The 11,976-nt window shown below is 39.4% G+C and overlaps 1 protein-coding gene across 1 annotated transcript in view; it reads left to right on the top strand.

Annotated features, from left to right (window-relative positions):
* The window catches only part of KCNMA1 (potassium calcium-activated channel subfamily M alpha 1), a 166,238-nt gene that overhangs the window by 31,836 nt on the left and 122,426 nt on the right, over window positions 1-11,976 (top strand). The window contains exon 7 of the mRNA XM_018558162.1: window positions 7,634-7,801. Within this exon, the coding sequence (XP_018413664.1) occupies window positions 7,634-7,801 (168 nt within the window). The remainder of the gene's footprint in view (window positions 1-7,633; window positions 7,802-11,976) is intronic.

Here is an 11,976-nt window from a genome sequence, read left to right as displayed (position 1 = left end):
TATATATATATATATATATATATAGCGAGAGAGAGAGCGATCTCACTAATACACAGCCTTATTATATATCTGCTGAACTTTGGGGTATGTGCCATAGGCTGTACCTACATGATCCTTTTCTAGACATGCTGCTGTATTTTAAGTCCAACAAAGTCATTCTGTGAGAAAGGTGCAGTTTTTGTGTCCATACACACAAATTTGTATACAGTCAATATGTAACGTGTCATATGTGTATTGTCTTGTTTCACTGGAGATCTGTGTCTTAATTTATATGTTAATGTATTGTGTTATAGGTGTGTTTGTTACATTAGTTTATAAACCATGACTTAACTATGATTTCATATCCCTTGCTAGAGAAGGGTAACTATAATAGACCTCTATTATTGGGTCTGATTTATTAAACTGTGGCGTGAAATTAGGTGAAACTGGACTTTATTTATTATAGTGTAGTGTGAAAAGACAGGAACTTGTGTTAACTTTAAACATCTAATCCTGTGCAAGACAAAGCTCTTCTTAAATTTCCCTGCGCAGGATTGGGTGTTTGAAATACACACAAGCTCACCTAAAGTAATGTAAATGTAAACTATAACAATGATAAAAAATAACAATGAACTTCTCTTATTTGCTCCCTTTTGGTCTGCAAAATATACCATGGAATATTTTTTAGTTATATCTTTCCAAAAAGTGCAAAAACTGTCTGCTGATTTTGCCAGAAATCTTGTGAGCTGATAACTTCCTGTGCTCTCTGCCTGTGTACAAGGAGGAGTTATGGAGATGAGGAGCAGGTAAATGAAGTAGGCAGGGCTAGCACTACTTAGGAATTCAGAACCAAAATACACTGTGTTGTCATGTCTAACAGGAAGGTAGGAGCACACTTTATTTCTGGCACATCAACAGTTATTATACTTGCACTGTGTTCATGGATAAAACATGGGAAAATGTACATGTATTGCAGAGATGTACATATATTTTTTTACATTTTGTCCTGATTTAGGCTTTAAGTTCTCATTCTATTGTAATAAATCAGGCTCAGTTTCACATTGCTTCATCTCACATCACTGGACTTAACACTTTTGTAAATTAGGCCCAAACTATATGAGGAAAGAACTGTCTTGTGGCCCATGGCAGTCAAAGGAATTCCCTCTTTTATTCTCATATCTAGGAAAGTTAAAGGAAACCTGTACTGATAAAAATAATGAGTCTGTGATTGCTGGTCTACTTCTGAAAATGCTAGTTGCCTGTCTGCCTCCAGCTTCAGTAGTTTGAAATGCTAACTTTGAACAAGTATGCAGATCAAAGAAGTCACAATAAAGGCAGAATTCCTGCAAGCTACTGGATGACAGCCAGAGAACCGGTATTTAAAAAAAAAAAACAAGGTCAGAAATGGCAGTCTCAATAACTTTGTCACTACAAGTCTGCTTTAAAGCATATAGTTAATTTGTTGCATGAGCTGTCTGAAGCGGTTCTTCCCAGAGAAAGATCAATAAATGGTACATTCATGTACATTACACTAACCAAAGAATAACGTTTGTTCAGGCAGGTTAGCTTTCTTCACAAAAACATGGTCAGTCCTTTATATGCTACGTCTTGTTTCTGCATTTCATTTGGAAGGGCTGCAGTTTATACTAGATACATCCTTATAGCTACAAGCTAATTTGAGATCATAAAATAGAAGTGTTCCAGGGGAGATGACTGTATGTATATCACAGAATAGTTAATTAATATTCATAAAAAAATTGGTTATGTGTATATGCCACCATATTATAGGATGAACAGACAATACACTGAAATAAACATCAATAGCAACTGCAACTAAATATATTTAGCACTGTTAACAGACATTTGTTGTGTATTGTTGAAAATACATCACATTAAACAGTAAAAAGCGAATAATGATGATATGCAGTACACTTCTTTAAATCCAAACACTGGTGGATATTTCTGTGCTCCAAAAGTCGAAGCATTTTTTTTATCTGAGGAAGTAGAGATGATCATTGGCACATCTAAAAAAAACAAGAAAAAAAAATGATGCTGTGATTTAGAAAAATTGTATATTACTCATTAGGACTTTTAGATAAATAACATGTTTAAACATCTGAGGATGCATTCATTCCTATGCTTTTTAGTGTGATGCATCAAAATCCTTGCTGCATCTTTGGTGTGGTTTCCAGTTACCACATCTTTCATAGGGATAAACAAAATGTCATGTAATATGCACACAAAATGCATATAAAATGTACTATATTGAAACCGAAGAGGTATGATGATAGTCTTATGTGGTTATATTTATGTACTCATAATAATACATACTTTTGTAAGGCTAAACATTAGCATGTGAAACAGTGACAACTGTCAGCAAAAGAGGGTTAGTAATAATGCAGCATAATGCAGCCAAGAGGCATTTCTGAGGCCAGCAGTGACAATGTGACATCTCTGTGACCGGCGTCCTATTTGCTGCTTTTTGTGTTTGTGTTCTGTGATTACGTGACCTATAATTTTGTTACTCTGTAATCTGTGTTTCCATTGGAGGACAATGTACCTTTATCTGCTTTTGTCCTTTTATTTCTGAGTAGTGTGATTTATTAAGCAACTCCAGCTTTAAATTAAGCTATTTCCGATGTCTTACATGAAGACTCTGCGCAATTGTGATGTCAGTGTAGTAATGTTTTCAATGTCCCTGTAAGGGTGGGTGCCTCTATATTGTTAGTGCGTATGTGTGTGCTTCTGTACTTGGCGTCACTAAAATGGTTTTTGCATTACAAAACCTTTCTATAGCTGCACAATTGTGGGAATGCTGGGTGGTGCTTAGTCCTTCATTGTCATCACAGTACAAGTAGAATCTGCGGACTATTGGGCCCATCTATAATTAAAAATAAAACAATCTATTGCTGTTGTTGTTTTAGTACCTTTGATGTCAGTGAAGGCCTTTTTTCAAACTTTGTGTTTCCATTCCAATCCCACATTTGTACTGAGTATCTCCAGCCTTTTTACCCAATCTTTCTAGAGATAATATTCATTCATTTGATGATGTGAGTTAAACTGATTTCAGTTTATTGAAATTTTATTTTCTTGGTGTCTGCATTTTACTTGTTACCTTGTCTAATCCCCCACTGAGAAAATTAGCGAGCCCATTAAAGGAAAACAGTAACCTATAAAACCAGTCCAGTCAGCACTTTTATTTCACTGCATCCATAGGGGTATTTCTGTTCAAGGGGCACTTCTGGTGGGCCAGTTAATTATAGTAATGGAATTTTACCAGTTTGTTAAGGGAGAAATTTATACAAATAGATTGGCTAATGGACTGGTTTTTGATATTTCAAAAGATTATAGCTATTGCTTAGATAGAATTAATAAAATTTAGGGGATAATATCACAAAAGGGGGATGCTTGGTAATGTATGCTATAATAACGGTTTGCAAAATATAACAATGTCGAGAAACACGACCCTAAATTAATGAAATATTGTTACTGGTTACTGCTATGCACACCATTGTTGTTCTCTGTATCAGACAAAAGTGGTAATGCTTTTACAGTTATTTTATCACTTGGAAGGGACAACTTTACTTTAAGAGATCTGACATCTGCCTCATAGCTTAGCCTACAGTGTATAGTGTACAGTATCACCTGGAACTGAATATAAAAAGATAAAAAGGTGTTTACAAATGGCATCAGTGACATGTTAGAAAAATTGTTAGTGTGACCACTTGGATCTAGAATGTGTGTGTGTGTATGTACAATATATATAGATATAGATATATCTATGTCTATATCTATATCTATATATATTAAGAAGACCACTATTTTTTCAGTTTTCATTGAATTTAAGCAGTTAAAATACTGTTGAAAATATAAATTAATAGAAGCAGTGATAAACTGCCAGAGGTTAGAAAAAAGGGTTTAGGTTACCAAATACAGAAAAATAATTATATAAATAATATGATAAAATGTGTTTCAGAGTTTTTTTAACCCTTAAAAGTTTAGGTCTTTTCTTAAGAGGAAGTGCATAGAAAGCTAAGGTATCAGTGAGTCCAGTTTCCTACACCATCAAATGGCACTTGAAGCTATAGAAAAGGTTTGACAGAAATGGGTCTGATAGACCCAAAGGCTCAACAGAATCAGAAGATAATTTCTAAGAACTAACAGCTTGCACAGAATAACTGGTACCATAAACCAAAAGGCCCAACACAATGCTCAGCAGCACCATGCAGTATCTCCTAATCTACTTCTAGTTGGGCAGGTGTTTATCCTGCAGCTAGCTAATGACACAACACATACCTCCTGGCTTTGTGTGAGCTAACTTAAAAGACAAGAAGATAGTAGGCTTTGAATTATGGCATATCCAGCAAAATCTCAAGACTTAAACCCCATTGAGCCAGTTTTGCATGAACCTGTACTAAAGTATGAAAGCAAAACAATTATTTCCATTGTTGAAAAAATGCCACAAGCTCTTAGATCTGGAAAAGGTGGCTATGTTGATGTCAGAAATTTAGCTACAATTTTGTTAAATTATTTCATGATTTCTTTTTATCCCTAATTGTTTTGTTCTACGTTTGTTCTATATTGTTCGCACCAGATGCATTGGGGCTGCACTGGAGGCTTTTTCCAAGGCAATCCTAATGCAAATAAAAGACAAATTGCCTTGTTTACAATAAGCCCAGTTCACACCACTGTGCTGTGGTAGAGTTTACTGAAAAAAGTATTGCATGCAGTCAGGGGCGTATCTGCTGCAAGGCAAACGAGGCGTTTACCTAGGGCGGCACTTTCCAGGGGGGCGGCAAGAATTCCGCCCCCAAAACAGGCGAGCTGGGCTGCACAGAATTTGGCAGCTTTGGCTGCCTAATCTAACAAGACAGTCAATTTTTGACGTTACAGGGGACCTTTAACGCTGCTGTCCGCAGACAGCATTAGGAACCCTGTCGCATCCAAGTGTGCATCGCAGCCGCCGAACATCTCATCGTGAGATGTTCGGCGGCTGCGTTGCATGCTTGGGGGGGGGGGGGAGAAATGGTAGCACCGTCCCTGCAGACAACTCTCCCCGCTGCAGACTAACAGGCTGTCTCTCAGCGGTTTCTCCCTACAGGCAGTAATCGGCTACAGTGATCTGTGTGATCTGCAATCTGTGTCAGAAGGGACAGACAGCTGATTACAGCCTGTAAGGAGAGACCTCTGACAGTCTGTGAGTTTATGTCCCCCATGCTGTCTACTCACCCCTCCGCTCCTGCTGACAGCCGTGCGATCGTCCCCATTCTGGCAGCAATAGCCAGCCTGTTATTGGCACTTTTAAATTGCAGTAGCCAATAACAGGCTGGCTATTGCACCCGCCCACTGCCTGCTGTCAATCAGCAGAAGACGACCTGATGGAGAACTTTCTCCTTCAGGTCCCTCCTCTGCTGACAGCAGGCAGTGGGCTGGTGCAATAGCTAGCCTGTTATTGGCTATTGCAATTTGAAATATCCAATAGCAGGCTGGCTATTGCTCCCAGCAATAAAATTTAAAAAAATTAAGTTAAATAAACGAAAATTTTAAAAAAAGTTAAATAAATAAAAAGTAAAAATAAAAAAAATAAAAAAGTTTAAAACAATAAAGATAAAAACTAAAATAAGCTTTAAAAAGTTCAATAAAAAGTAAAAATGCAAAAAAAAATAAAGTTAAATAAACTAAAATTAAGAATACAAAAAATTATAAAAGTTTAAAAAAATTAAAAACACAGCCTCCTAAAACCCCACACAGCCATCAATGTTCCATTATAGTTGTGATTGAGGCCTCATGTTTAATTTTCGAATAAGGCCTCAGTCTAGAGCAAAGTCTAGAGCCGCCTCTGGGTAAGTGGATCACACTGCTGTTAAAAGGACCGTGCAGAGCCCAGCATAGATTCTGCACAGCCCACCTGAAAGTCTTAGGTGGGCTCTGCAGGAGCTGTGGTGGGGTCTATGGTGGGCTCCGCAGGGTCTCGGGGGGCTGTGCAGGATCTGTGGTGGGGGTCTATGGTGGGTTCCGCAGGTTCTCAGGGGGGCTCTGCAGGATCTATGGTGGGCTTTGCAGGATCTATGGTGGGCTCCACAGGGTTTTAGGGGGATGTGCAGGATCTATGGTGGTCTCTGCAGCTTGCAAAGCCCACCACAGATCCTGCACAGCCCCAAGACCTGCAGTGCCCACCAGAGATCCTTCACAGCCCACATGAGACCCTGTAGAGCCCACCACAGATCCTGCACAGCCCCCCTGAGACCCTGCAGAGTGGGGGGAGCATCTGAGTTTTGTCCTAGGGCAGCCCCAAACCAGAATACATCACTGCATGCAGTACTCTTTTCAGGGTAGCTTAGTGCATTATGGTACAGCTTTGTTGCACCACTGTGGCTGATTGAACTGAATGATGTCACTTGTGACATTTAAAAAAAGTTCTAACAGAATAAAAGTAAACAGTGTGACGTGCCCGGGAGTGGTGCATCAGCACTGTTTCTGCCAGCGCACACCAGCAGCCGTACGTTTAGCATGGCTTGCTGGTGTGAACAGACCCTTAGGGTACATTGATGCACTAAACTGAGTAAATTTTAATAAAAATTGGAAAAGTGGGAGTGTTCCAAAAAATGTGTGTGTGTGTAACTTCCCACATCTTCTCTACTACAGAATGCTTCAGTAACCCCATAGTGATGAGACTGGAGATACTCTTACATATTGACCTTTTGCTAAAAAGTGCATGTGAATTTGACATTTTAAAAGTAATGTAACTGTATGGCATGCATGAGAACTTGCTGCATGCTGCCTTTTTTTTGGATATATTTCTATTTTAAATGTATTTGGTAAGGTGTGCAGCTCAGCTTTTCTGTACATCTATATCTGTACTAATGAAGACCAGTCATTCCTTAAAACTTGCATGAATACACTTGTTTGAAAATAGGTGCAGATTTCATTTCCATTTCATACCCTGTGAGGTCAAACCTTCTGCAGGCCTCTTAGAAATGCCAGCCACTGAGGACATATCTGCCTTAATGAAGCATGGAATTTCACTTATCCAAAGTCTGTAGTGAACAGCAAAATATGTTGCATTGTTGTTTTTATATATGTAAATCCAAACTGATACTTATTGCTGAAATATTTATGTATGCATATTCATAATGGCAATTTATATTATTTTCATGTTGGTTGAATTTCTGACTTAAAGGCTATGTTATGCCCCTCTCCTTAGCATATACAAAATATAAAAATTGACTACTACCAAAACAAGAAAAGGAACAAATAATATGCACTGAACACTGAAATCAATGTAGAGCCATTCTGGTAACAATAGTGGCCTGTCATACTTCCAAAACCCATTGTGCAGACCTGGTGGCCAACCTTTCATAAACCAGTTCTGTCCTTTACCGTTCCCCTTCACCCAAACTAATTACTGCTTTTCCTAAACATGCCGTCTTCTCAAAGCTGCATTTGTAATCTTACCCTGGCAAATGAATGCCCCTTGTCTTGAATAGTCAAAATATCGTGCTGTTCATAACTGCATTGAGCTGCATCTTGTGTCAAACTATATATACATGAAAATATATATATATATACATATATATAAGTGTCTGTCTTTCTTTCTGTACCCTGCATTAATCTTCCACTCTTCCTCTCCCTTTCATTGTGACCATGATTTTAGCCAAGATGTCCATCCGAAAGAGGCTGATGCAGGCATGTTGTTTGGGGTGCTCTGAAATAGACTGCTCTTGCATGTCAGGCACTTTACGTAGTAACATGGGGACCCATGAACGAGCCTTCCCACTTTCTCCTGTCTCTGTTAATGATTTCTCCACCAATATTCGTGGCTGTAAGTTTTAACCATCTGTTCCATGTATAGTGCTTTGTGTGTGCCTGTGTATGTGTACATGTAACATTGCCCATAAATTGTGTTCTGTTCTGTGTAGCCATTAACCGTGTGAATAGGTGGATTTCTTTATTTGCAGCAATAAAACTGTATTTTTACAGGAAAGCAGGTGGTCCCATTACCTTGACAGGTACTCTTGCATAGCCTTCATGAGGTCTAAGAAATTAAATAATGTTCCTTGTATTTCTTTGCTTTTGTTTAAACAGCTTTACAGTGGTTTTATGTAAGTCTAGTTTTTCCCAAATGGATCAAGGTTATTGCTTATTTAACTGGTTTGAATCTGAAAATCAATATTTCATTATAATTATAATGAAACTATATATTTTGAATGACATACATATGTAGTGTTTGGTCATTCATTTTTGAAAGAATTTGCTATTTTTGTTATATTTAGGTGCTTAAGTGATGCTTCAGCTAACACTTTTTGTTTTGTTTTTGGCAGAGTAGACAAGGTTCAGAGCCTCTGCCAGTATTTTATACCTGTCTTTTTCCCCACTAGTGTGATTTCCTTTCACTTCCTGTTTGTCAACAGAGCAAGACACAAGAGGAAATAACTGCAGCAAAGACCCAAACAGCAACAAAAACATTTTTTTGGCAGCACGGATAAGGTCTAGGTTCTTTGTTAGGTATTTATTGCTATAACGCTGGTGACATTCCCCCTAACTCTCTGTGTGGTTGTTGGGACAGGAAGTGAAAGGTAATATCTTTAACATGGATGCAGAAATAAAATCCTGACAGAAGTTCTAACTTGTCTTATAAACCCCAAACTAAATTAGTTATGACAGATTACACAAATAACAAAATGTTATTAGTAACAGAAATACTCTGTTAAATTTCTTATATATAAAGTTTTTCTTTTTTCCCCCACAACATTTCTTCCCTATTTATTTGCCTAACCTAACCTTCAGATAACACATTTGCTGTCCCTTTGTGGCTATGCTAATTTCTCCTGGTTGTCACACAGGCTAGACTTCAAACATATTTGACTTTGTTCATCTCCATTACATCTTGATGGGAATATTAGTTCACAAAAGATCAGATTGCTTTTGCTGCCATTTCTGCTGAGAGGGAGTGACAAGGATACTGTATTTTTGCCAAGATTAACCAATATTGTCTGTACATATTGAAAATGTTCTTAGCTTGAAAAATTAAAACCAATGCAGCCACAACATCTAAGGAATGGAAAGCTGAAATGTTTTACGTTTTTGTTGGAAGATAACAACAGCCCATAACTTAACTTAGGACATTTGGGCTTTCCTCTAAGACGGGTGGCAATTCATATTCTCAAGGGGCCACATGAGAAACTAGGACTGTTGTGGGGGGCCGAACCAATAGACTGAACTTAATTCTGCTCAATTTAAATTTTATTGTTTGCTAAAAGAAACAGTACCATTTGATGCGAGTTATCACACATATAATTTAAAGCATTAAGAAAACTTCCACTTGCAAATATCTTCTTTTAAAGGCTCTTTGACAACTTTTTTTAAAAGATAGTTCACAAATCCACATAGGTTTTCCACACAGGGTTTTTTCAACATAACACCCATGCATTACTTGCCAAATAAACAGAAAATCAGCCTCCTGGCTTCCACTTTCAACATCTGGCTGTTTTGACCTTAGTCTTCAGGCTCTTGTCTGTCCCTACTTCAGACAGTACTCCAACACCATGCTAGCCTGTACACACAGTACACAACTGGCAGCTCCCTGCTCCTCTGGCCTGGGTTGAGACTGACTCCTGGGTTGAGACTTCCTTTGTCTCCCAGGTTAAGGGCCCATTCACACCACATCATCTCCAGACCAGAATGTTTCCGGACTCAAAATGTATCCCTATGATATTTATGGCCTCTGTTCGCACCAGTGCAGTCTGTTCCAGAACAGACCAGAAATATACTGCATGTCTAATTTTGTCTGGTCTGGAACGCATGGAAACACATCAAAAACGCACTGGAACGCACATGAAAGCCCATTTTAAGCTAAAAAAAACAGCTCCAGAATGCGGCTAAATCGTTGTAAAAACATGGCAAAACACAATGCATTGCGTTCCAGATCTGGTCCAGAACCTGCCCTAAACACTTACCATCATCTTTATCTTAATGGCTATGCACACCTGTGCAATCAATAGGTGCTGGCCAACACTAAAACATTGACCCATGAATGGAAATCTCATCCCTTCCAAATCTCTTTCAATCCTCCCGATTCCAGGATCCCGAGTAACATAAAATAAAATTCTGGAAAGAACTGAAAAACCAGCTCTTTCCCTGTAAAAGCATTTGCTTCCTGAAACCTCTCAGCCCCTCTGGCTGAGATTCCTGGCACAGCATGTCACATATGGCTTTGATAATGTCCCCATTAGAGTGCCCCCTTATATTCTTCCGTCCTTCTGTAATTCTGGGGGGTGGGGAACACATTTGATGTAATTGATTGTTAGGACCGCCAGTGGTGCCAGGGGTATTGGTAAATACTTGAGGAAAAGTATCGGTACTCATACTCGGCCTGGAAAAAATGGTATGGGTGCATCCCTGGTATCCTCCTTTCAAGCAGTTCTGTTTGCTCAATTTCACTCCAGGATTCTTCAACAAAGCATTCTCACATTGTGGGACAAGTCCAATCTCTCTCTGATGAAGATGATCAGGTTGAGTTCCTGAACCAGGATATCTCTATCCTGGTGGCTGATTTCTCCCACCTTGACTCAAGGGAAATGCTTTCTTTCTTGTCATTGGAAGGTTGTCACAATGGACACCAGTCTCTTGGGTTGTGGAGGAATTTTGGACCATCTGTTCAGTTCAGGGTTTCTGGTTTCACGAGGATTCCAAGTGGCTTATAAACATCCTGGAGCTGCAGGCAATTCATCTGATGTTGTCTTATTGGACCCCCCTCAGGTCTTCTAGTTTGGATCAAATCTGGAAATGCCATGGCTTTGGCTTACATCAGTCATCAAGGGGACTCCAGGAGCTTTTCAGCAGCCAAGGAAGTGCACCTTGTACTGTTCTGTGAGGCACTTCATGTCCAATCAATTTCTGCAGTGCACATTCCGAGAGTAGAGGACTGGCAGGCAGACTTCCTCAGCAGACAACATATGAATCCGGGCGAGTGGTCTCTCCATCAGGACGTGTTTTCAGAAAATTTGTCAGCTCTGGGGAACGCTGGATGTGGACTTTTTGGTATCTTGGTTCAACAGGAAGGTGGACAGATATGTATTCAGATCGAGGGATGCATTCATGGCTCTGTGGGAATAATACACCCTGATCTATGCCTTTCCTCCTCTGTAGTTGTTACCTAGTCTGCTGTGAATCGAAAACGAGGGTATTCAGGTTATTCCGATCATTCTCATCACTCCAGTCTGGCCTTGCAGAGTGTGGTACGCCAACCTGGTTCATCTGTTGGTCGATCCCCTGGCCTCTTATGGATCAATCAGATTTATTATCTCAGGGACCCATCTTCCACCGTGCTTCTCGGTCGCTGGCTTTAGTGGCCTGAATGTTGAAACCCAAGTGCTAAAGGACAGAGGTATTGCTGACTCTGTTGTTATCACTTTGCTTAAGGCTTGTAAATCTCCTTCACCTTGAATCTACTATTGTACATGTAAGAATTTTCTTTTACGATGTTGTGACTCTCTGGGTTTTTCCCTGCTTGTTTTTTTTTTATCGTTTGGGTTTTTCCTTTCCTACATTGTGGGTAGACCATAGTTTGGCTTTCAGTGCCATAAAGGGTCAGATATTTGCCTTACCTGTTCTTTTTCAACAACCTCTGGCTACTAATTCTATAATTCGCACCTTTATTCAGGGGGTTGCCCATGTGGCTCCTGTTCCATCTCCATTACATCCTTGGAATCTGAGCTTGGTCTCAGTTTTACAAAGACCATCTCTTGAGCCTATTTGTGATATTTCTTCATACATTTTGTGTAAAAAGGTTGCTTTCCTTGTAATCATTACTTCTGCTAGACAAGCCTCGCAACTGTCTGCCCTGTCTTGTAGGGAACCACATTGATTCTATACCAAGATAAGGTTGTTTTAAGACCCCATACTAGCTTTTTGCCAAAAGTGGTCCCTGCCTTTCTTCCTAATGAAGACATTATATTGTCTTTCCTTTGTCCTACCCCTTACCCCCCCCCCCCCCCC

The sequence above is a fragment of the Nanorana parkeri genome, unplaced genomic scaffold (assembly GCF_000935625.1).
Source record: "Nanorana parkeri isolate BGI_ZX_2015 unplaced genomic scaffold, ASM93562v1 scaffold322, whole genome shotgun sequence".
NCBI lineage: Eukaryota > Metazoa > Chordata > Amphibia > Anura > Dicroglossidae > Nanorana > Nanorana parkeri.
The sequence above is the reverse complement of the archived record's forward strand: the minus strand, read 5'-3'. Positions and strand labels throughout refer to the sequence as shown.